Source organism: Chelonia mydas, chromosome 2 (assembly GCF_015237465.2).
Source record: "Chelonia mydas isolate rCheMyd1 chromosome 2, rCheMyd1.pri.v2, whole genome shotgun sequence".
Classification (NCBI taxonomy): Eukaryota; Metazoa; Chordata; order Testudines; family Cheloniidae; genus Chelonia; species Chelonia mydas.
Window position 1 is genome coordinate 198,618,876 of NC_057850.1, and position 26,749 is coordinate 198,645,624.

The 26,749-nt window shown below is 44.1% G+C and overlaps 1 protein-coding gene and 1 long non-coding RNA gene across 2 annotated transcripts; both read right to left on the minus strand.

The window, feature by feature from the left end:
- Positions 1-2,568: 2,568 nt before the first annotated feature.
- On the minus strand, positions 2,569-25,726 carry LOC122464701. The gene is made up of 3 exons (XR_006288978.1): positions 24,198-25,726; positions 16,013-16,017; positions 2,569-2,614 (listed from the first exon to the last, which is right to left on the minus strand). It is a non-coding gene; the product is annotated as an uncharacterized LOC122464701 (long non-coding RNA).
- Positions 22,834-23,765, minus strand: PRR15 (proline rich 15). The gene has a single exon (XM_037891640.2). The coding sequence runs from the start codon at positions 23,639-23,641 to the stop codon at positions 23,294-23,296; it is 348 nt and encodes a 115-aa protein (XP_037747568.1). The 5' UTR covers positions 23,642-23,765; the 3' UTR covers positions 22,834-23,293.
- Positions 25,727-26,749: the final 1,023 nt, after the last annotated feature.

A 26,749-nucleotide genomic window follows, 5' to 3' on the forward strand; every position in this document is an offset into this window, starting at 1 on the left:
TTTCTCTCTCTTTTACTTCCATACAGCAAATGGTGTAACACTAAGTGAACTATATAGATATCATCTCAAAAAGAAGATTTGACCAATAAACACAAAGCCAACAAAGACTTGTTAGCAGTACAACCCACACTGTCAGTACATTTGATTTCATTCTACAGTACTTTAAAAATATAATCCAACAATCTCAACTACATAGTAGGCAAGGGCAGGATCATTTTTTCTTTCTTGCCTGTGTAGTATTGCCCAGATCTGGAAAGAACAAAGGCCAGCATAGTTTTACATTTGATGATGGCATAAGGTAGCGTACTCACTACCCATTGCATCCCCTTGTGTCAGGGTGTAATACCACAAGGGGCCCTCATCTCTAGTACCTCCTTCAGGCCACCTGCCTCTCACCAGGTCTTCTGTGGCTTAGACTCAGCCAAGTCACAAAGTTCAATCCCTTTCCAGGGTAAGGAAAGGTCTAAACTGAAACATCACAAGATATCCCAACACATGAGAGCCTTCCACTCCCTTGGGCTATTCCTCCACTCAGCCTTTGGTGTCAGTCTTCCACCCCACCCTGGGCTCAATACTCCTGCTGGTGGCTTCCATGCCCCTTCCTCAGGGATTGGTAGGTGAACCCAGGCCCACCCTCTGCTCTGGGCTCCAGCCCAGGGGCCCTGTATTAAACAGCTTAGTCTGTTTCTTCAGATGTGCTACTGTTTCCCCAGGCTGCTTCTTACCTCCAAGCTCCCTTGGGCTGCTTCCCCACAGCTTGTGCTTAACACAACCTCCCCTTGGTTCTGAGGCCTCTGGCTTCTCCCTCAACCCTCCTAGCATCTCCTTTTTGTGCTGAACTCACCACTCTTCCACCTGTCCACTAACCTACACTCTACTGGGTTTTCTCCATGACAGCCTCTGCAGTTCCTGAGCTCCCTTATAAGGGAAGGTGCCTAGTGATCGTTGCCGACCTCTGCCCCCAAGCAACAATCAATTACTGGTGCCCTAATTGGCTTTTAACCCCTTTGCCTAACGGGTGATGGGAATAAGCCTCATTACAGGTGAGCTCCCAAGTCCATTTGTTGGGACATATCAACCTTTCCATGGGCATTACAGTGGTGGAAGCCCAAAAGTGCCTAACTAGGCAGACAGATATGGGGAAATCCCTTTAGAAGGGACTAGAAATTCTGAGTTTCAGCATGCAGAGTTTCCATGTGATCATAGGGTCTGCGGCAGAATTTATGAATATCTATATGAGGTGAGCCTTAAAAGGCCCTTGTCCACATAGAAGCAGTGCTGTATTCCTTCAGGATTCTTGCATTTGCTGAACTAACATGTTTTCAAGTATTAGTTGTCCAATTAGGAGCCCGTCCTCCAGCGCCTGTACAGACAAGCCTCGCATTGCCTTAGCAGGACTGCAAGAGCGGTCCATGTTCTAGTAAAAATAACTAGTTTTTGATGATGTGTGCCATGTTGTTGTAGCTGTGTCGGTACCAGGATATTACAGAGATGAGGTGGGTGAGGTAATATTTTTTATCCAAGGAGAAAGTCTATATATATATATATATATATATACACCTTAACACACCCAAAACTGCCTTTACCAGACAAGGACATTCCACCAGAGAAGTTGATCACATCAGGGAACTGGCCACCAAAATACGCTGAGAGAACCTGCTTCAATACAGAAATAAAACCCCTTCCAACCACACACCCCTTGTTGTCACCTACCATCCCACACTAGAACTCATATGAGGTATCATCAACAACTACAAGCCATACTCGATGGGGACTGCTGAAAGAATTTTTTCCTGAACCCCCTCTTCTGGCGTTCAAACAACAACCCCCCTCCCCCCCCCCCCAACTTCTCCAAGCTCATCATCAGAAGCGATTTCCACACCAATTCAAAGCGGCACCAGATCCCGCCAGAACAACAGATGCAAAACGTGCAGACATATCTCCACTGCTACAATGATCAATGTCCCCCACAACACACCTTTCAAGTTCTAGGAGATTTACACTGGCCTATCACAATATGTGGTATACATCATCCAGTGCACTAAATGCCCCAATAGCAACTACGTGGGTGAAACCAGACAAACACTGTGCTCTCAGATGAATCACACAGGAAAATGATAAAAGTCAAAAACACCCTATCAGCTGTGGGTGAACACTTTTCATAAAGCCATCACTCTACATCTGACAAAAAGAAAAGGAGTACTTGTGGCAACTTAGAGACTAACAAATTTATTTGAGCATAAGCTTTCGTGAGCTACAGCTCACTTCATCGGATGCATCGGGGGTGGGGGGTGTCTTTTGTAGTGATAATCAAGGTGGGCGATTTCCAGCAGTTGACAAGAACGTTTGAGGAACAGTAGCAGGTGGGGGGGGGGGAATAAACATGGGGAAATAGTTTTACTTTGTGTAATGACACATCCACTCCCAGTCTTTATTCAAGCCTAAGTTAATTGTACCCAGCATAAGCTTTCGTGAGCTACAGGTCACTTCATCGGATGCATGCAGTTGCACTGAATGCATCTACTGAATGCATCCGATGAAGTGAGCTGTAGCTCACGAAAGCTTATGCTCAAATAAATTTGTTAGTCTCTAAGGTGCCACAAGTACTCCTTTTCTTTATTCAAGGTGAAGTGATTGGTTAACACCCCTGTAGTCAAAAAGAGGGGGTTAGTGGGTTACAGATTGTTATAATAAACTAGTGTCTTTACTAGACACTAAAAATCATGGTCTTAATAGAATAATGAATTTATGCTCACAAGCTCAGCTTTTGAAAGTGTTGTGTGGGTTTCCTTTGAGGATAAGGACTGATAGGTCAGCAACCACACACCACACAACAAAACCACTAACCCAGGAACCTATCCTTGCAACAAAGCCCATTGCCAACTGTGTCCACATATCTATTCAGGGGACACCATCATAGAGCCTAATCACATCAGAAATACTGAAATATTAACAAAGAACACTTTGACAGCTATATTTGAGGGACAATTTAAAGATTCCACAGCCCCACCAATGAAATGCAGATTACACGCCAGGTGACTGCTACCTTTCCATAACTAAAGCAGTGACTATTAGAACATGCCCATTTCCTTGTGACTACAATTAAATATTAGTGTATGGTTTTCACTGAACAAGATAAATGGTTCAGCCCGCTTCCTGACAACTGCAAACAAACAAAGCATGAGCAAAGGTTGGCACCACACCCAGTTACCCATTTGTTTTCTTATTAGTTAGTCTGGTTAGATCTGAACAGATTGTAATGCATGTTCTTTTAGAACATATAGAATAGTGATCACAATACACATACTGAAGAGACTGATAATACTGACCCGGCAAGTGTCTTTAGAAAGCAGATGCCATTATACCTTATTTATCCTAAAGGGCTTGGTCCTAGTCTGTTCATGTCACAACACAGTATTCAAGGTATTAAACAAGAAAAAGCAATAGTGAAAGCAAGAAAATCCTAGTCTCTGCTGGAAACTTTGTTGGGTAGGGTTCCCGTATATCAAAATCTTTTCCAAACTATGTGGCCATTTGCAGTAAGTTATTATAACTGTATTGTTCTCTGCTGTGTATGTAATCTCATTGCATTCCTGCTCACTGGCTTTGCGCAATGCCTGCTTTACAGTTGACTATTTGTAAAGCAAGTTGCGTGATTAGCATCTCTATTTGATTAAGGAATGATTGGCCAGCTCAGGCTGCATAGGACAAATGGATTTTGTGGGCACTGAGAAGAGCCGAGAGGGTGAGGAAAACACCATGGAGACAAGCTTGGCATTTGAGTTACTCTGGCTTTCTCTCTCACCATGCAAACCACTGCTGGGACAGTTTCTAGAGTAGCTGTTATCTCTGGGTTCTTCACAAGGTTTGGCCATTGCTCTTTACTGCAGATTTTGCAGTTGTCATTCATGGCTTTATGCTCAGCAAGCTAGATTGCTGCCTTCTTCATTATGCTGTTATGCTGCCTTCCTCCTTGGCTATGAGAAAGTCATTTGTTCAAATTGGGAAAAAAAGAATAGAGACCTTACTGCTTAAATTCTCCTCTCCAGGAACACTTACAGACCTGGGACACTGGGTTCAGGAAGGATAGTTTTTAAGAGATCCCCCACAGTTAAGGTATTGGAAGTACATCAATATCCATGGGGAGAGATCTGAATCCAGCTCTTGGGATGAGAGAAATTAAGCGACTGGACAAACTAAAGATGTCAATTAATTTTCATTTGGCTTTTGGTCTTTTTGTTTTCATACAAACACCCTGACAGATCAAGGCACATCAATTGGATTGTCAGTAAAATTATAGGAATCTTGCATTCACTGAGGATATAGACTAATTTGTAAGTTACTCAAAAACAAAAGGAGCACTTGTGGCACCTTAGAGACTAACCAATTTATCTGAGCATGAGCTTTCATGAGCAACAGCTCACTTCATCGGATGCATGCAGTGGAAAATACAGTGGGGACATTTATATACACAGAGAACATGAAACAATGGGTGTTATCATACACACTGTAATGACAGTGATCAGGTAAGGTGAGCTATTACCAGCAGGAGAGCGGGGGGAGAGGGGGATCTTTTGTAGCGATAATCAAGGTGGGCCATTTCCAGCAGTTGATAAGAACGTCTGAGGAACAGTAGCAGGTGGGGGGGGGGGGAATAAACATGGGGAAATAGTTTTACTTTGTGTAATGACACATCCACTCCCAGTCTTTATTCAAGCCTAAGTTAATTGTACCCAGTCTGCAAATTAATTCCAATTCAGCAGTGTCTCATTGGAATCTGTTTTTGAAGTTTTTTTTGTTCAAGAATTGCCACTTTTAGGTCTGTAAATCGAGTGACCAAAGAGATTGAAGTTACTGTAACTCTTCATTTTCACTGTTATTTCTATGATGCAGCTTATTCCAAATGCAGCAGTTTTCATTGTTACAAGCATTCAGTTATCTTAACCAGCCTATCACTCCTATTTTAAACTTTTTGTACTGGCTTCCTGAATAGTTTCATATTAATATTAAAGTCTTCTTAGTTACAGTATTTCCAAGGCCTTGAATGGCTGTGGACTAGCATACTGGACCATGTTCCTTGAATGCCTTATGAAGCAGCAAGCTGTTTAGTTTTGTCCTGAAAACAATCTTGAGACCCTAGGAGCCAGAGATGGAATTTTCAGAAGTGACTAAGGGATTTAGGTACCCCGTTCCTGTTGAAAGTCTACGGTAGTGGGGTGTCAAACACCCTTAAGTGCCTTTGAAAATTCTACCCTTGAACTTTTCTAACTGTGATCCTCAGTTTTGGACTGTTCATAATACAAAGTCTGCACTGACTTTCAAAGCAAGGGTTTTTGTTTGTTTGTTTTTAATTGCCATTTTAAATTATTTTAGAGCTCTGTTAAATTGATTGTACAGTACCCCGCCTAGGACCTGTATACTGTCACGTTATTTATATTTTTATATATAATTTTTATATATTTTTATCCCAAATTATGATGTTTGTAGCTATGCAACTTTCATTTGTTTTCTGTGCACTGCCCCTGTAAATTTGAATACTTTCCACTAAGTGCTTGAAGCATTCCAGATAGAAGATTTTAAAAAGGGAAGGAGTCACACTGTCCTCTCTCTGTCCCCTGAGACATTTGGGGTTTTTTCCTTAATCTAAAATTAAGCCTCCTGACTGGAAGCACATAATGATACTTTGTGTGTGGAAAATATAACACAAAGGATACCAAACGCATTATATATTCAGGAGTCATTCACCAGCTAATGCAATGCAGCCACTTCTAGAGTGGAACAAGCAACTTTATAGCCATATGCAGCAAGAGAACAAAACAGTTTCAGTTCGGAGGTGAAGAAGAATACTAATCCTAACTGCAGTTCAGTAGAATTTAGGCAATCAAAATGTAATTAACAAAATTAGAATTTGATCAGAACATCAGGGGGTTGACATATTTACTGGAAATAGTGCATGGAGATCTTGAATGATCCTCTATCATCCTGTAGATACATATCACAATGATGAGCAAATGAGAAATCCCTCAGAGCAAGAGAGAGAAATCGATTTTACCTGTCAGCCAAGACACAGCCAAGACAACAGCCTATATCTTCAAGAGCGACTCAAGATTTTGATGCCCAACTTGAGACACTTTAAAGGGGCCTGATTTTCACAAAGTGCTGAGAAGCCCCCTCAGAAAATCAGGCCCCTTCAGTTCAAAGTACCTTATTTTGGCCACTGTTGCAGGATGACAGGACCCTTTAAGAGGGAGCAGGGTCCACTGCAGCAGGTTCTGATGCACTATTGGCTTCAGGGAAGGCATCTGGGCCTTATAAAGGGTGAGACATCTGCATGTGTGTGGCAGATGCCTGGAGGCACTGCAGAGAGTAAAGAAAACACCAGTGGGGAAGGTGTGTGAAAAAGGCCAAGAGATATTGGGAGGAAGACCCTCAGGGAGGAGGGGTTGGGCACATCTGAAACCGGGGTGAAGGCTTTGTACTTTTTTCTCTTTTGAAAGACTTTGTGCAGGACTTAATAAACTGGACTCCAAAAGGGGGAATGGTTTGACTGTGTGGACTTTTTAAGGGATCCTGAATGAAAGGGAGACTGAGGCAGCCCTCAGCAGACCCACATTTATCCAGAAGGGTGCTGCAGGGAAATCATGCCCTTTGATAGTCACCTAGAAATTGAGGCACCTAAAATCGCTAGTCACTTTTGGCCAAGCGCTGCAATAGCACCGTGCCCCCTACTACCATGCTCCAGGGTTGTCTCAGTGCTGAGATCTGCTCTCTGATTTCTCTGGGGCATATCCTATCCAAGTCATGACCCTGCTTAGCATGCAAAAGCTGACAAGATCATACTAGCTTTATCTTTGTTTCCTCTTTCACCTTTTCCACACTGCAATCTTCATTCTCCCTGTATGCTGCTTACAATCTCACACTAGGTCAGACAGCTTGTGCTGAGACTTTGGCCATGCACATTTTTGGAAAGTGGCACGTGGTGCCACCTTCTAGGCCTGCTTGTTAAAAAAACATATCAACCCCTGATATTCTAGATGAGCCAAAACATACATTTTCAGAATTGGAAGCTGACAGCTAAGTGGGAGTATAGTAAAGGCCACCTTTGTTCCAGCCTTTCCTTCAGCTTACTGGCTTCCACAACTGCTATCCTTAAATTGCATAGTGAGAAATTGACATGCTATTGTGGGTACCAGGGCCTCATGGAGAGGAGTAATCCAAACACACAGAAAGTGCCTTTTCCCAAGTCTTGTTTTCTAATGGAAGAGCATAAACCCCTTTAGAAAATTACATGGAGTTCTTTTCTACAAAAACAACAAAAACAAAACAAAACAAAAAAGGTGTAATGTTTGCCTACCTCACAGGAGGATTGTAAGCCTGAACTAATTTTTGTAAAGCACTTGGAGAGTCCCAGCTGAAAGGTGCTATGTAGATGCAAAGTATTATTGCTCTTTAGTAGAGATGAGCCTCAATTAAATCTAAATCAAGAATGCATCTCTCTATAATTGGCCAAACCAGAGCTCTACTTCTGAGTATTCCCAGACTTGGGAATTCAAAAATATGGATCCAGATCTGAGCCTTCCAATATTGAGCTGTTTGGAGTTACCTTTTCTAGAGATACATTTAAACTATGAACTCTAAAGTGAACCAGGCCCAGAATATTGGTTTAGGCCCATCCCTAAGATTTAGGGTGTGCTATATTCATTCCTTTTAAAATCAGGCCAATTTTTAACAAAAGACCTAGAGTCGGATCTTCAACTCAGGATCTGAGGAAACATCTGAGGTGCTAGCATTTAGACTTTGGCTTGACCTTTATTACCATAGTAATAACATGATGTATCAATATATCAGTGCTGCTACTTAATTGCTGACTGTGTGCAGATAATAAGCAAATCATGTTACTTTACAATAGCTCTCCTGCAATGTTTGCCATACAGTGACACACTGCACACAAGTTCTATGGAATCTTCATAAAACAGTGCCCAGAGATATCCATTATCGGGTGGATAAACCCTCAATCTCAATTTGTTAAACTGCCAAAAAAATAAATAAATCTGATTTGTAGTGCATGTCATTGTGACCTACAGGATTCAACTGTAACTTGGCACCTATGTGCATAAGGAGTATTTCATATTTCTGTGTGGCATCAATTTTGTTTCTCTCCCTCTCCCCCAATGTTTATAAGATATGGCTGCTGGGGGATCCTAACTTTTGAATTTAATGACCTTTTGTGCATTTAAAATCTCAATCATCACATTAGCATGGTGCTTTCTCTTTGAACGCTTTGTTCTGATTTTTTTTAAAAGAAGAAGAATCAAGAGAAGAAAAAGAAAATACTGATAAATATCCCAGTGCCTGTCGTTGAATGTATAGCCTTCAGTCACACATTCAAATGTGTGCTCATTTAAATGTATGAACTAACAACTGCACATTCACATAAAGCAGGTTGCTGGACCATGCAATCTTGTGGCCTAATGATATCATATATTCCAAAAACATGAAGTGGCATAAGGGACCTGCACTGATGACAGCTCATTTTCTAGAAGTACCAGGAAATCTAGATTTTCTGAGGAGAGAATGTATAGAATAAAAGAAAATAGCGTCAATTTCAGGGTGAAATTTTCAAAAGTGTTCAACTCTGATTCTGTGAAAATCAGGGGGAGTTTTACCATTGACTTCAAAATGAATGCTTGTTTCAATGATTAGACATGGAGAATAGGATTTTCAAAAGTGCTCAGCATTGGCCTAACTCTGCTTATCTAGAACTTATTGGTAAAACTCCACCCCACAGATTTTCAAAAACCAGAGAACAACTGTTCAGGAAGACCGATTTGCTCCAACAGCTTTTCTCAACTGGGAAATAAAACATCCTGTCACCTATCAGCTGAGAATCAGAATCAACTTTATTGTAGTCCAAATATTCCTTAGAATCCTAATACAGGAGTTGACTTCAGTGGGAACTAGTTCAGGCTCATAATGCATACACAATAAAGCACATAGTGAGTCTCAGCTCAGCACACCATTTTGTTGCCAATTTGCTATAGCCTCAGCAAATCAGATTGCCTGTCCGTCAAAGAGTGTAAAGGCCACATTTAAATATGTATGTCCAAAGCTGTGTTTTATAACAGATGTACTTTTGAAGACATTCCGTTATGTCTTGTACTTCACTAGTGTGCTTATACCTACCACACTTGTAAATACCTCACAGCACATTATGTCTTATTCCTCAGATGCTGTTGTTCCTACTCAATGAACCCTTTAGCAATGGTACAATTAATAGCTAACACTCTACAGTGTTCAGAACATTCGAAGCAAGTGCATGAAGAATGTACTGAGGAATTAGCTTTCTTCATGTTTTGGGTTGGGGTGGAAGGAATTCTTTCTCAAGATTTCTGATCTCCATTGCAGGTGGCTTCTCTGAAGACTTCAGATTCTATCATTTTGCTGATCAGGAGGCTGCATAATGTATCTCACTACTGTCTTGTGGGAACAGCTTCTTCTACTGGAAATAGATCTGAAGACATATATCCTTGAGTGTATTGAGGATTATCCTTGATTACATACACCAAAACTTTATATCAAGCAAAAAAAAAAAAAGGTTCTCAGTAAGTGAAACATATGCTATTCAAACATCTGAATTGACTTTAAAAAATCCTGGGGAGAAAGTCATACCATTGAAAGAATCAAAACTAGGGGACCTATAACCTAAACATTAGGAATCTACAGTAGAATTGAACAGAGGGTAATAGTAAACACACACACTATGAAATAAGTTACCAGGGAAGGTGAATCAAACAGAGGGTATAAATGAGTATAAATGCCCACCTAGATTTGGGGAAAGTGGGGTCCAAAACCAGACCAGCATATTGGGCAGGATGGAAGGCCAGTTACTGTTTTTAAAAGGTCTCATGCTCTTAATATTTTGACATGGTAAAACTCATTCATTTTAATGACTCAAGCACCAAGTTAAATAACCTTCACATTAAATCCGTGTGTGTGAAATCTAACAAAATCAATGAGCCTGGGCATGCCCCTTATTAAGCTATTTTACCATGCTTTTGATTTTCAGAAGAGCTAAAATATTCTCTTCCTCACCCCAATATATTATTATAGTGACCAGTGTATGAAAGATGGTTGTAGAATGCCCATGAAACCTGTAGATTCTTGTTGGGCCCAACAAGCCAAGAGGGAGCCCCAAATGTGCCAAAATTATTAGTCATACCCTGCTCTTGATAGTAAAAGACACTGGCTCAGTACAACTGCAATTGTCAACTTGATGTACCTGAGATGCCAAGGGTGTCCCCTCAAGGTACCAAGATGGTGGGATCACCTGTGTATTCCTGGACTTTGAAGAACAGAGGGAATTCCATTCCTGAATTTTCAGAGAGGAAAAACTTAATGAAGTGTGAGGGGGAAAAACTTTGGGCAAGTTACATCCCTGGCAGAGTATCAATAAGAAAAGTCTGTTTCGTAGTCCAACAAATAAAATTGTAATCAGCGTATTTTTAAACTGGTTTGTCAGGATGATGAGGAGAGTGTCATGGTAAGGGGCTGACTGAGCTTCCATTTCAAAGTTCATAGATGTTAAGAGCCCATAAGTTGCAAAAGTGGGTGTTATGATACCTGACCTCCTGCATGACCCAGCTTCACCCAATAATCCCAGGAGTGGAGGAGATTGTTCTTTCCTCTTAATTTAACTGTTCCTGGTGATTTTTTTCTCCTTTCCACACATTCATAAATTCCAAGGCCCGAAGGGACCATTGTGATCATCTAGTCTGATCTCCTGTATAACACAAGCCACAGAACTTTCCCTAAATAATTCCTAAGGCATCTCTTTTAGAAAAACATCAAATCTTGATTAAAAATTGCTAATAATAGAGAATCCACCATGAGCCTTGGTAAATTGTTCCAATAGTTAATTGCCCTCACTGTTAAAACTTGGCACTTTATTTCCTGTTTGAATTTGTCTATCTTTAACTTCCAGGCATTGGATCCTCTTATACCTTTGTTTGCTAGATCAAAGAGCCCATATCAAACATTTGATCCCAATGTAGGTTCTTACAGACTGTAATCAAGTCACCTTTTAGCCTTCTCTTTGATAAGCTAAATAGATTAAGGTCCTTAAGTCTATCCATACAAAACGTTATTTTTAAACTTTTAATCATTCTCATGGCTCTTCTGTGAACCTTCTCCAATTTATCAACATTCTTCTTGACCTGGACACAGCATTCCAGCAGTGGTCTCACCAGTGTCAAACAGAGGTAAAATAACCTCTCTACCCCTACTCAAGATTCCTGTTTATGTATCCAAGGATCGCATTAGCCCTGTTGGCCCAGTGTTGCACTAGGAGCTAATATTCAGCTGACTATCCACCACAACCCCCAGATCTTTTTCAGAGTCACTGATTCCCAGGATAGAATCCCCCATCCCATAAATATAGCCTACATTCTTTGGCCTTCTTTTAACAACCTCTGTGAAAGGATCCATTTTCAGTGATTTCCTTTGTGACTGTGTCCTTCGTTGAAGAACACTGTTTACAAGAGACTGAGGGTACATCTACAGGGGGATAAAAGCTCCTTGGCACAGCCGCAGCTGGCCTGGGTCAGCTGAGTCGGGGTCATGGGTTTTTTCATCCCTGTGTCTACATACCCTCACAGACCCCACTCCAAGTGAGCCATCTTAGGCTTTAGGTCTAGCAAGAAAGTTTTACCAGTTACACAGATATACTTAAACAGGCATAACCTTCCTCCTCCTGTGTGGACACTCTTATTAGTGGTTATTGGTTTAAAAATCATACCCCAAAGACTTTCCCATGTAGACAAGGCCCAAGCTTGGGGAGCCACTAGAAACAGCACTGGAACAAGAGAGGCGCTACCCACTGGAACCAGCTAGTCCCTTAAGGTGAACAGACTTTAGAATCTTCAATAGGACATGAGTTCCTTCCAATTAAGGGTGCGGACCTAAGAGCTTGTCAGACCAGCCTATTCCAGGGGTGGGGAGATCACTTTTATTGCTTTATAATTGTGGTGAATATTTATATTATTTGAACATTGTACAATCTTATATATCTGTCAGCACTGTGTGACATGCCAGCCAGCCTGCACTGTGTGACATGCCATCTCAGACCTACTTTATCAAACACCAGGCAAACAAAGATAATTTTTTAAATGTATTTTGTGACCCAGTGCATGTGCCTGCATTTCTGCCATGAGACCACAGCCACTGTCAGAAACCTAATAGGCACTCTTGTGACAACTTATATTTATACAGCATCTTTTATCCGGAGGGATCCCAAAACACTTTGCAGATTGTCTGCATAGGAATCAGTACGCAATTCACAGAAACACAGCCACCTCTGATGTGAAATGTAGCAGAAATATAACAGCATGCAGCAGCACTACATGACAGAGTAAAGAGGATGTGGCAAGATTCATTTGAAGTTAGGGAGGGCACCAAGAAATTATCAGACAAATTTGGAATTTAATCAGGACCGTCCTTCTTTTTGTGAAAAGCATTCCCTGCTCTGCCAATGACTTCCTGGGGCCAACTCAAGGAGCCTGACTGTGTCTCAGCGCCTCATGGGTAAAATTGGAATAATAGTATTTCCTCCCCTCAGAGGATAAACACACTAAAGGTCATGGAGTACTCAAATACTATGGTAATAGGAGCAATGTAAGTACCTTACATAGGCAAGCTACTGGAACTTTAATAATACTGACACTTTATCAGGAAGAAGAGCTCTGTATGGCTTGAACACTTCTCTCTCGCACCAACAGATGTTGGTCTAATAACAAATATTACTTCACTCACCCTGTCTCTCACATTATCAGGACCTCAGTTTTACATCTCATCTTTCAGATAACATCTTTCTGCCCTCAACTCCATGCTTCAGTACTAACAGAGGAAGGAGGAGTGCCACCTACTGAATGACTCGGTCCTCTTCTGACAGTTATTCCATGGCAGTCTTTCACTTATGTACTGACTGGGTTCAAACCTTTTCAGTCTGTGGGATGGGTGAGACTGCACAACTACCCGGTGAAGCAACACAGCCACATCATCAGGTGTAGTTATTTTTTAGAGCATCTAGGCAAAGTCACAGGAAAGATCAAAAACACATTGTGAAAAAAACATCTGCCTGCAGTGACCAATAAGAGAGCAAACACGACACTGAGCCTGATGGAAATGACCCAGAAAGGGCTATTAGCCACCAATATCAGGAGGGGGAAAAAAAGATGACCCACTTGCCTGGCTCAAGCAAAATATTTGGGTAAACAGACTGGTCTTGCACCATCCCTGCAGGCCATCATGTTGGGCTCTGAAAAACCACAAGGGAGAATGAGTTCCAGAGATGATAATTCTCCACCAAGAACGACCTCTCTTCTTCCAGTCCAGTCCCTATCTAGGATGCAGAATGAGGTTTCCAATTCAGGATTCCAGCAGAATGACTCCAGCATTTACCTTCTTTAAAGCAAAAGACACTGGCTCACTACAGCTGCAATTGCCACTTGCCAGCTCATTGTATACCCTGAAATCCCAAGGGTATGTTTCCCCTCAAAGTACCAAGATGCAAGTGAATTGCCTACTAGTAGGAGCAAGAAAGTGTGTCCACTAAATTGCCATAAAAGAAACAGATCTTCATTTGAGCTCTATAATGTGCAAACATTAAAGGTGAAGCTTTCAGAAGTGCTCAGCAATGGCCCAACTCTAGTCTCACTGAAGTCAAGGGGGAGTTTCAGAGCCCAATCCCACACTCAGAGATGCTTATTGCATGGGCAAGGGGAATCCCTTCTGTATTTGCCCTCAGCCTCTCCATATATTTAATAAGCTAATGCAATTGTTTGATCAAGCAGAACTGGCACTTCTCCAAGTGCCTTGTGAGTTGAGCCCTGAGTGAACCTCACCATAACACATCAAAATGAGGCTACTGAATCATGGGTTAAAATAGATTGAAACAGGTTGGGGAGCTTGCACGGCACCGGCTGACCACAGCACTGCCCCCACAAACCAAGGAGAAGAGGAGCCCTGCCTCTGATTTTAGCAGAAAAGATAGAACTGTGCTCTCCAGGCTCCCCAGGATTTTTAAACTTTCCATTAAATAGCTTTTTGTCAGATTAAAATCTTTATGCTTAATTTGCTGTTAGAGCAGGTACGTCTTCCTCTCTCAGAACTCCTGTAACAGCCTGGGACGAGGTATGGCAGGTTCAGAACACTGGGCTTTCTATTCAGAGCCTGCTTGCATTGTATTTCACCTTGAACTCTCAAGGGATTCTCCATTCAAACCTTCAAACCTAAAAGCATTTATTGAGACATCAAAGGCCAGATTTTCAAAGGTTACATGCGTGCCATATCACATGTGGATTTGCACATGTCAGCTCACCCATGCAAATACCCAATGTGTACTGACAAGTGAAGTATTTGCATACAGATTTGACCAGCTAGGTGCTATGTGGGCATACAAATACCACATTTGCAAGGACTCCGGATAATTTAGCCCTATATTTGCACTACTGTGTGTGTGTGTGTGTGTGCACGCATGTGTGTGTGAGAGAGAGAGTAAAATTCTTACAATCCTTGGTACCATATATTGCAGCCACTATACAATCAGAAAATGGCAGAAAGAACCAATGAAACCCGTGCAAGTGTCCCCTCACGTCCCCTCAGAAACATAACGTAGGCCTTTATGATAGCAGTTCAAACCTAAAAATGATTTACGAATAGAATCATGCTGCTGTTTTTACTCTACACTGGCTGCTTTTGAAAGGTGTCAAATGACTGCTGCTTGACACTGGGATTTGCTGGAAGCAAACATTTTTAAAGCATTTGAAGAGCTTTTACTTAAATGGCTTTCGATTGTGTTGACTGAGGGTGTGTCTTTTCCTGGCTGGCCAGGGGAATAGGTAAAGACCATGGCAGTAACCAATATCAAAACACTGGAAAAACACACATTTCAGGGCTTATAACTGACTTGGGATTTTGGTCTCTCTCCCTCAATAGAGACAAAAGGAAAAAGAAGATTTCTCTTGGGTTTATGAAGAAAGCTGCTTACAAGTACAACCCGATCTGGAGAAAGAGAACAAAGGAACAGTGGCTTTGCAGAAATGTTATACTACAGCCTGATTGAAAAAGTTTCACTGAAAGATTCTTTAAGGAAGAATTCTGCGCAAGAGCTGGAAGAGATCAAGTAGCAGCTGGAAGGCAAGAATAGCTGTTGAGGGGGAGGAACTCTCCCTTGAGCATGAATGCTTTAAAACACAGAAAAAGAAATTCATACATTAGCATGCAGTCGTCTGGTATGTGCCGTTATGGTAAACTATCATGTGCTATTTATTAACCCAATGGTGACTGCTCTGTGCTGTAGCATTTATTAACATACTTGTCATGAGGATAATTTTGATAGGAAAAGTGTCATACCCAGCTGGCACTAAAGTGACATAGGCTTAGTTATATTGGTATAACCCCCTTTGTGGACACACTTATTCCAGACAGAATAAGAGGACCTTCTTTCAATTTAAGCTTAACCCTCTACCCAAGAGACATAAACTAACCCCCACCCCCCCAAAAAAAGGCCCTCTTGGTTTACATTTAAAAGTCAGGTCAAGGTATCTGTGTCAGTCAGGGGTGGGGAAAAACCACACCCCTCACTTACACAGCTATGCCAACCTAACCCCCAGTGGAGATGCAGCTTTGGCGATGGAGGAGTGCTTCCATCAGCATAGGTAACTTTGAGGAGGTAGTGTTCCTGCACCAATGGAAAAATCCCTTCCATCAGTGTAGGCTCTGTCTGCACGGTAGGTTATGCTAGCATCATAGCAACACCAACATAGCTTTGCCAGCATAGTCTGTGTGGTATGTAGAGACAGCCTTATATTGGAATAAGAGCATCTGCAAGGAGGGTTATATTGGTATAATTAAATCAGTTTAAATTCTCACCCTAGGTTATACCAAGCCTTTTTTTTTATATATATGTTAAATAAGAGACCTAAGGACCATGAGTCCCACTGCAAGTCAATGAGACTTGTTCTCCTAAGTCTTTCAGGCACATTTTAAAATCACACCCATACTTTATAATATGTGGTCTATCAGGAACTGTTTGCTAGAGATATGCAGCATCTGCACTTTATTATGTGGATAAGTGATGGGCAAACTTCAAGAGGTTTGGATAATCACTTCAGGTAGAGACCAAACATTTTAGAATGCTCATCTGACTCTGAATCCACATTTTATTAGAAGTTGGTTTTTTGAGGCAACCTTCCATCTAGTCTAGTTTCCATTCTCAGACAATAGCAAATACAAGATGCATGTAGCCAGTGGAGATGCAGCTACTTATATAAGATATGAATTTGGCCCTACAGACTTACCTGTAAAATAGAGATAATACTTATCTACTTTTGGGAGTGTTATAAGGATTAATGTTCAGACCACTGTGCTATGGAGAAGTAACGCACTATGCAAGTTGCTAAGTATTATTAAAGTTGGGTGTGTGGGTGTGAGGTGGGTTGTATAAGCATCCTTAAAGTTTATTGAAGCCTAAAATTTTACAGTTGATGGACACGGCCAATTTCTCCCTTGGTACAACAAAAAGCAACTGGAAAGCTTATTCAAATGGATGAATAGTGCATTAAATCAACTGTCAAAATCGCCTGTACAGTAAACCATAATCACAGAAAAATAATATTGACTTCTACATAATGCGTAAGGGAAAAGTGATTGTCTGTAATTGCAAAGATAGTGTTTCTAGGTTTCAGCTTTCAAATCAACATAAGAAGTTGCAGAGAGACAGGCAGTAGTGTTTGAAACTATAATGCTGTACATTGCTTTCTTGACATAGTAGTTTCCCATTTCAGACAATGGGATGGTATTAAAACCTGCTATAGCTAAAGCATGAACAAGATGAATTTCAATATATTGAATATAGTTATTCAAACTGGAATCAAGCAGGACACAGGAGATACCACCGTAGTCTTGCAGGAAGTGCTAAGACTCTCTTTCATGCACAAGAGAAGGACTACTTGTGGTTTTATGCCTCTTGCTAAAGACAGCATCACCTCATGCACCATGCTCAATCTTGACATCACACCAAAGAAACAAACCAAAAACCCATTTTAGTCTGTCCCCTTCTTTTAGACAGTGGTTGCACCCACAATAGTCAGTTTCCAGAAACTTCTCTTGGTCCTTTTTAAAACGATTTGAAATGAACTGCTCTGAGTTTTGCCCTTGAAAATTTATCCTGTACCTGTAACTATTGCATTTAAATAAAATTCTACCTTACTAAACAATTTCAGGACTGAGTATGGAGTCTGCCGGTAGCATTTAAAGGTTTTTTTTTCAAAAGCATGCAACATTGTTCTAACTCTGCTCCCACTTATGTTAGAGCAGTTGGGGCCAACACTTAGCTTTTTTAGAAGCTCCAGTCATGGAGAACACCTCTGGAGTTATACAATTACAAGGGGCTGCAAACCTGGGAAAATATTCATATGTCTTAGGTAGGTGTATTTACAGCACCTAATTTAAGTCTCAATTCAGCTTCCATTTATGTAAATCACTGGCAAAATTTTCTATAAGGAAAACAGTTTCTATAAGGAAGGGTAAAATTGAGCTCTCTTTTTTTTTTTTCTTGGCCATTGTGTACCAGATCCTGCAAACACTTATGCATGTAAATAACTTTGTGCTCTTGACCAGCCACATTGAAATCAATGGTATGGTTCACCTGTGTAAACGTTTACAAGATTGGGGACAAAACGTGGACCTGCAAAATTGAGTTCTAGGCCTGGAATGGAAAAACAGTGGTGTAAAGAAAAAGCCATGTGTCTGCAACAGTAGAATGGACAGTATACCTATTTCCTGATTGGAACAAATGTGTAGGTTTGTATTTCTTTAACTGTTATTGGCCCAAAGGACTGAGTTTTTAACTCAGTGTTGAATGCTCAGAGCATAAGGGCGAAGGGTGAGCTAGAGGCTGCAGTTGTTACTTAAGCAATAGTGAGCTGTTCCTAGGAATAAGGGAAAGGATCAAAACTGAAAAAGAGGTGTTCTTGCAGATACAAAACAGAAGGAGACATGGCAAAGAAAGCCATGCACACAAGAGCAAAATACTTCTGGCATGGATAAACTGTATGTATCAAGTGTCAAATATTATGAGCTGCCATCCCAAACTATGCAAAGTCTTACATTTATCTTTACTCATGTGAGGATTCCTATTAACTTCAGGGGGGATTGCTCATCTGAGTAAAGGTACTCAGGTAGGATCAGGGCCTAAGGCTGTTATAAGTTTGTATTCCAATGCACACATACTGCTTTGTTGAGATAAAGTATTTAAATATGAATGTTAAATTCAATTCTTTGGATGGAGCTACTGATCATTTTAATTTTTATTTGAAGTCTACATCCAAAGATCTATTCCTATTTTTAAGATGCTTGGGAAATGTCAGAACCCTGCAAAACTCCACCCTGGCTTACCATAGGTTAGTGGTAGGGCAGGGGGGAAGGACCCTTAGGTGAATATCAGAGGGAATAAAGGAGGATATGATGGGAGGGGGCGGGGGATTGTGCCTCCTAATGTAGAAATTCTGCACCAAAGATTCTTTCTTAAGAAAGAAGAACTAAAGAAGAAAAACACTGGGAGCTGGCTTCCCAGCTTTGCTGCCAAACACTTTGGAGGACTAGAGGGCATGACATCACAAGAGGCTGAAAGCTGAGCTGCTGCTCTCAAAGGATAGCCAGGGCATGTTGATCCTTCTGTTCAATTCTGGGTTGGGAATATAGCTGCTCAGATTTCAACCTCTTGTGATATTATCCCACTAATTCTCCACACAAAAAAACAAGACCTCATATTTCTAATGTAAAACAAGTCGAATTTGAACTATACAAATATAATTTAGAAGCAATAAAGTGCACAAGTAGTCCCATCTATCCCTTTACAGTTCTTACATTAGATCCTCAGGTACAAACATCTCAGCAGCATTAGATGTTGATTCCTTTAAATTCTTGCAGATCTTGGGGCTTCAGAAGAGCCAGATATGTCTTTTTCAGGTGAAGTCACCCTCCACATGTGGAGAAGGGAGCCTCCAACTGCCCTACCCAATCTTCTTTGCAACAAGAGTGAGCAGCCACCTGACGAGCATATAATAGCAAGGAATGAGTCACCAGCTAGTTAAACCCTGTCTTCCCCTTCTGTCTTTAGTTCAGCCAGTGCAGGACTGATCAGGCTTTAAGGTAACATTTTGCAAGGTTCTTAATAAAGCTTCTTTTCATTTTTTGAATGTTGATTTTTCATCCTAAAAAGTTCATTTCTTTAATCAGTTCAAATTCTTAATGACACTTAGATTAGGAGTAATTACAATGCTACCATGCAGAGTTAAATTGAACCTCATCTTCTTGTCTCTTTGCAGTTACTTTTTTTTTTTTTTTAAAGTTGTCCTACTTCCTGGATTTCTTTTCTTAACATACATTTTATAAAAAGTTGGGGCAGGAAGAAGGGGAATATATAAGTATCTTGAATACAATTTCCCCCCATAGGCATTTATTGCATAGAAATACATTGTCTTTGACCAAGTGTTCTCCAACACTGCCCACTCACCCACTCTAAACTGGAAAGAAAGCCTCCTTTGGAGTGACAAGAATTCCATACAATTATTGCATAATTAATATGATGACATATTTTCTAGCATTGTGTAAAATCTCGATGCACTTAAGCTAATTAAACCAGTGGGTTCATTGGTTATGGGGGTTAGTAATAGGATATGGAACCTTTTGCCTCTAGAAATGTGGCCCAAATGTATTACCACCTAGAAGCTGATGGCCTCTGTGCAATGAAATGATGGTCACAGCTCATTTTCTAATGGATAAATCCAGTTTGTCAAAAGCCACCATCAACACCGACAGCACTTTTCTTTTTGATAGTTTCAGTGGAGAAGCAAAGGGCTTGACTGAGCTGGAAAACAGAATTATTCTTCCCCACCCCCCGCTCCAGGGCAGTCTAAAGACAGGAAGATTCTTGCTATCCATGCTGTTTGGGGGTAAAATGACTTCACAGTCTGACCCTGTTCTGAGCTCTTACTCATTTATAACATGGGACTTTGACAATTGGTCAGATATTGACCAGTACTGGTATTAAACACTAATAGCAACATTTTGAACATCCTAGCTGAATTCTAACAATAACAACAACAAAGAATCCAAACATAATATTTTGTGGCTGTCTAGGGAGTTTCAACTGTTGATCTCAAAATGTTGTACAAACTGTAGGATTATTCTCATTTTAGACAAGATAGATGAGGCACAGAGGCCCTAAGTGACTTGTCAGAAATTACATAGTCAGCCAGCTGTAGAGTCAGAAGTGGAAGCCCCACTGATCAGCACTACATCCCGTTAAATTTCTTGCTGTCCTGAAAGGATTTGCCAGGCCTTAAATACAAATGATCAACAATGGCTCTCCCTCCTTTCTCCGACTTCTCCTAGGCAGTGCAGGAATTAGCTGTACTCTGATGCTATTTTCATAGACTTTAAGGCCAGAAAGGACTATCATAATCATCTACTCTGACCTTCTGCACTTTGCAGGACACAGAATCTCACCTACCCACTCCTGTAATAGAGTGACAGTGGAACTGGGAAGACTGGCTTTCCTGGCCTCTTTTTAGCAGGACACAGCGTTACATTCTCTCAATATCCAGCTGCACCTTAACAAGGACAGGGAGCCCATTTGATAAGCTCAGGTAACATGAACAGAGCCAGCACTAGGCATAAGCAGACTAAGCAATTGCTTGGGGCCCCGAGAGCAGTTCAAGGGGGCCCCCATTCACTTTTTATTATGTGTTGGAGGTGGAAGGGGAAATATTCCTACTTAGGGCCCTCAATAGGCCAGCACTGGCACTGCGCTCTCTACTTCTAAACAGCAGCGGGCCACTTGTCAAAATTCACTGAGTAACCCAGAGATTTCTATGATCTTGTAGTAAAAGGACTCCTCTTTGTAAGTCAGTGGAGGGGGGTTGTTTTTAAATAGAGTCCATATGTGTGAAAGGTGGGCTGTGGCAGGGATGGGGGAGAGAAGGAGGGACTGCTATATCTAGAAACAGTAAATGGGAAGGGAAGGGAAACTCCCATTTAAGCCTTTTTTCCACAAATGCTGCACTATTACAGTGCATGTTAATATTACTTTAACAGCATAAAGTAATATTAGAGTGCACTGTTATAAAGTCATTGATCTGACCAAGTTGTGTGATGGTAGAAGAGTTACTCAGGCAAGAGATTTCTAAAAGTCTGTAAATTAAATATCCCCAGAGGTGGACAGAGCAAGTTAAATTTGTCACAATAGAACTGGGAAGTCTGGCTTTCCTGGCCTCTTTTCAGCAGGACATAGCTTTACGCTCTCCAGACATAACCCCATCTGAAGGTTAACGGACCACCTACTTATAACATTCACTATTTACTCTTCTGAAGAGGCGTATGCTATTGTCCCACTTCAGGAACAGTAAATTACTTGGTTAATCTAGACTAAGGTTACTCAGAAATCATAGTACATGGAATTTCAGGAGGACTGACTAAAGCCTATTAAATATCACAACCATACATTAATTCTTAGAAGTTTCTAATATGTTGGGAAAGAATTTTCAGTCTCTGCCACGTTGATTTGTCTTTAGTCTCACTTATGGAAAGTGATTTTGACTATGCATAGTTTAGTTTCGTTTTAGGTTTTCAAAACCAGTTTTATTTACCTTAGATACTATAAATAGGTAAGACATTTTTCCACTCTAGTTTTCCTCTTTACATCTCAGCAGATGTGTTTTGGCTCATGGTTTGCTTTGTAACAGGGTCTTTCTGAAAACTCAAGGGAAGTTTGAGATGTCAATTACTAGGAGAATCAGTACTTCCACTTCATGTTTGATTGCAACCAGCAGAAACATTGGGAACCTTGAGCTTGTTTGCATAGGGATAAAGGCTAAGACTACCACCATCACTACCAATAACCACTTACATGTTCATGGGCATTCTTGCTTTCAGTGTTGGCTGCAATCATACTAAACACAACTCTGTTGAGCATCAGCAGGGTTATTCTCTCCCTAAAAGGTATTTACCTTTTATCACTTACTTTCTTTGGTTGAGTTTCATTAGATTGAAACCATCAGTTACTGGAGAACCATGCTACTAATGCACTGTGTACCTTCCTTAGGGAGCTGAATGACAAATCTGAACAGCTCTTCTCTACAAGAAAACTACAGATTCACCTCTTGAGCATTTGCTTATAATTACCTAGAAGTTTGGTGGGATGGAGGAAGAAGGGAGAGAGAAATTCTATTCAAATATGCAAGAGGCAAATCCTAACACTTAAATGGACCAGGGGAACCCAAGCGCCTTTCACTTACAATAACCCACTTATAACTCACTGAATGTAACAGGGATTTGTTTACTCTTTTGCTTGACGTGTCTATTAGAGGCAAACAGGACCATGATTGTTAGAGATCTACAGGTACCCCGGGAAGTCCTTGGCCTTGAACTTAGGTAAGAGTACTTCGATTTCACTCCCTTTAAAAAGAGGGTTTATCTTAGTGTTTTAGAGCAATGAACAATCCCCTTGGTCAGAAAACTGAGAAAGGATAGCCACCTATTTGGAAAAGCTACTGCAAAGGGGGGAGTCTGCCGTCTGGAGGGACATAGGTTGCCCTGTTGCTGACACTACAACATATTATATTCTAACGTGAATGTAATTGAACATGTTCCTATGCTCCTTCTAGACTTTGGTTTATAAGCGTTGTTAATCTACAGCACACTAGTAATTTATGGCAGTGCATTGTCTTCCTCAGTTTGTAGCGTTTTTGCACCTTCAATTCCGACCAAGAAAGCTGCATTTACACTTCACCTTTATTTCATTATTAAAACTCATCCCCATTTGCTCGAGATATTTTTGATCAAGAAAGGTATCCCGCTCTACCCCCTAAAATAAGCAGCAGGGCAGCACTTGTCAACTCCAGCCAGCGAGGGTGATAGTCCAGTCCAAAGTGCAGCAGCCAGGAACAGAGACACAGGGCGCTGGGATTATTTTTGTTTCCAAAATTCGGAATCCGAACGAGAGAATAGGCTCGTCCCTGGCCTGGTTACAGCGGGGTCACCGCGCCCCCCGGGGAGAGATGGCCTCCTCCTAGCGACCAGGGGCACCCAAGGCGTTTCCAAAGCAGCAGGTGTCTCCTCCTCTAGCCCACAAGGAGCCGTGACTCCGTGGGTGGTGGAAGAGCGAGATCTGGGGGACTGGCTGCAGGGGCCAGGCTCGGTCAGACGGAGGCTGGACTGCAGCACGCAGCCTCAGCTATTGCCTCTCCTCGCTGGCGTGGCTGGGCGCGCTGCCCTCGAACAGCTTGGGGCTCTCGGCCAGCAGAGGGGCTCGCACCTTGTGCTTCTCCTTGAAGCGGCCGGAGTGGGAGATCTTCAGGTTCCTGCGGTTGCCGCCGGCGCCAGGCTTCTCGCCCAATTTGGGCTCGCTGCTGCTGAAGTTGGGCTGCTGGTTCTCCCGAGAGTCCGGGCCGGGGGGCGCCGGCGGGAGGGCGGGCTCAGCCGGGGGCGGCGGCGCTCCGGCCACCAGCCCCTCTTTGGCTTTTTTCCTGCTTCTGGTCAGCGCTTTCCACCAGGAGCCCGTGGTCGCGGTGCTGTCAGCCATCTTCTCCCGGCGCCCAGCCACCGCCGCCGGGGCAGGAGGCAGCCGCTCCCTGCTCCGGCTCGGCTCACCTGGGCTGCGGGCACTTGCGAGGCAGGGAACTCCCCGGGGCGCTCGCGGCGCGGCTCCTGTGCGGGAGGAAAGGAGAGGGAGTGACAGCTGCCAGGGCAGGAGAGCAGAGAAACTGACCAGGCTGGGCAGGGGGAGACGGAGAGGGCCCGAGGCGAGGCTGGCAGGCAGCCTGCCCTGCTCCGAGTCACACAGGGTGTTCTCTACCCGGGGGCTGGCTCTGAGCCCGAACCTACCTGCTGACTAGATGCCAGCCGCTGCCACAGGAACTGGGCTGGGCTTGAGATCCCCTTCTGCCCCAGGTGGCTCTATCACCTGAGTGGGTGGGGACACTAACTGCGGGAATCAGACGGGGGTGAGCTGTCTCAGTGAAGGGGGTTGTGGTTTCCAGAGATACTCAGGATCACAGCACTGGAAATAAGGCTAACGCAAGGAAAGAGCTTATTTCCAGCGTGCCCCTGCAGTTCCTGATGGATCAAGCAACCATCACTTAGGTCATTAGGAGCACACCAGGCCTCCAGACCGGTCCCTATTTTGCAGGGATCTTCGTATGACAGTCAGGACAGACTCGGTAGGCGAGGTACTATCTTGTTATGGACCAATTCGGCCATCTGCCTAGTCTCTTTCATACCGTGGGATCAGCAGGGCTACAACATTGCTGCAAACAACTCCAGACTGAGGACGGACAAGTCCCTGCTATTCTGTCATAAACCCTAGAAGTTCTCACAGATTCTTAGTATCGCAAACCACCACCATTTCCCGGATTTAAAAGATAGGGTTGATACAGATTGACTAACCTAAACACAAAGTAGCGAAGAGCGGAGTAATCTATTCATTCGGAGTCCATAAAAGCCCCTGCTTTGGAGAATTAACCCTACCCCAAGTTTTTGCACGTGTGCAGATCACTAATAACTGGGGAGGGGCCTTTGCTTTAACTTTTCAAGCAGAGAGTCAGACACTTAGCAGAAGTCAGGAGGGCTTCTTTGTTCTGGGAGAGCGAAGCCAAAGGTCTTGTGATAGTGCCACTATTTTCACAAGTCATAGCTCCTTTCACAACGCTTCAGTACTTTCACTAAACCAGAGCGCCAGGCGCAGAACCAGGCCAGATAAAGGCTGAACTGAATTTTAGATGGACTTCTTACTCAGGTTTTATCCGAGCCAAGCTCTCCCCTCCCCTATCTGTGCAATTGATCCTCCGCCAAAGGTTATTCACCTCTCGATGCACATAGGGTTAACTGCGCACCCACCAATGCCCCGAGGGTCTCCATCCCACAAGATCCTGCCCTCCTGCTTTACATCGCAAGGCCAAAGCCACCGAGAGAGAGGGCGAGAGGGCCATTACAGACAGCGCCCGTTTAGCCCCAACTCGTAAACCAGAAAGCGCGCACACAGCCAAACTCAGAGCCAGGACCGCAACACGAGGCTTGCCTCTAAAAGTGGGGTGAACAGAGAGGTTAAGAATGGACAGGTTCCTTGCTCGCTAGCCCGGGCTTAGAGCAGCGCAGGCCGGACACCAGCGAGGCATCGGGAAGGCGCAGAACAGGATCCGCCGCTAAGTGGCTGCATCCCTCGCGCCCGAGAAGCTGCCCCCGCGCGCAGCGGGAGACCCCGGGGGGTTGCAGGCGCAGTGTGTCGTATTCCTTGGTAAGGGCGCGCGGGGCAGGGCAGCCAGCGGGCCCCGTGTCCCCGGGAACCAGCCAGGTGCCGCTGAGTTCGGCCACCAGCGGCAATTGGCTCCAATGGGGCGAGTCAGCTGGGGAGGCGACAAGTCGGAGGGTGCCCGGGCCCCAGCTGGGGGGACAGGCCGGGGAAAGTTTTGCAGAGGGGCCGAACCGATCCCGGCCGGGAAGGGCGTGGGGCTAAGCGCAGGCCACCGGCCTGGCGGGCGCCCCACCGGCAGCCGCCCGCTGCGGGGCCACAGCAGCGCTTGGCTCGGGGCGCCCGCGGCCGGGGCAGAGCAGGGAAGGAGCCCGGCGGGAAGCAGAGGGAGGCACCTGCGCGCGGGGGCAAAGCCGGGCCGAGCTCTCACCTGGCGGGAATCTGCGAGGGCCGGCGGCGAGGCTCCCTCCGCCCTAGGGCCCGCGCCTGCAAGGGGGAGCCGCGGCGAGTGTCCCTGCGGGGCGGAGAGCGCAGGTAGCCGGCTCCCAGGGGAACTCCCGCTGCCGATGCAACAGGCTGCTGCCAGCGCCGCTGGAGAGAGCCCGGGGCAGACCTTCAGGCGCCCGCCCGCCCGCTTTGCAGGTGAGCCTCCCAGCCGCTACTTAACTGGCCATTCGGGCAACATCCGCCGGAGGAGCCGCCCGGCCCCTCTCCATCCCTCCGGGGCGGCGGAGACAGGCTGCGTGGCGGATGCGTTTCAATGGACACTTGGTTTGGCCCGCCCGCCTCGCTTTCTCCAGCCTGCCCGGCCGCGTACCTCGCGTGTGGGCAGGTGGAGGTGAGCCCATTGGCGCTCCCCCCGCGGCGGGGAAGCTCATTGGCTGCTGCGGAGCCCGGCCCGGCGGGGTGGAACAGCGGCAGCAGGGCCGCTCTCCGCGCCCGGGAGCCGGCGGGAGGGAGAGACGCTGTGGCTCGCGCGCTGCCCCCCAGAGACCAGCCTGCGCCTGCCGCCGGCACCGCGCAGCCTACAGCTGGCCTCGGGGAGATCAGGGCCCCAGTTCTAAGCACGGTGCAAACACGCGGGGAGAGAGCGCCCCGGCCCCACAGAGCTCCCGCCACGGCTGTGACAGGCGGCGGGGGAGGAATGTGGCCGGCCGAAGGTGACACATCAGCCCGAGGCAGGACTGGAGCCGCCAGGCAGTGCAGCTCCGCGGACGCCCTGGTGTCACGGCGGCAGGACGCATCCCGCCAGTGGCAGGGAAGAATTTTCTCTTTTTAAAGCCCAACGTTTGGTTTAAAAGTAGAATCCTTCCCTCCCCCTCCCCGCCCCCCAGTGTTTAATGAAAATGCTCTTGATTACAATGTATAGTACAGTGGCTCCATTCAAGTCTCGCTGTGTGTTAGCCATTATGTAGGCATATACAAAGGCACTGTCCCTACCCT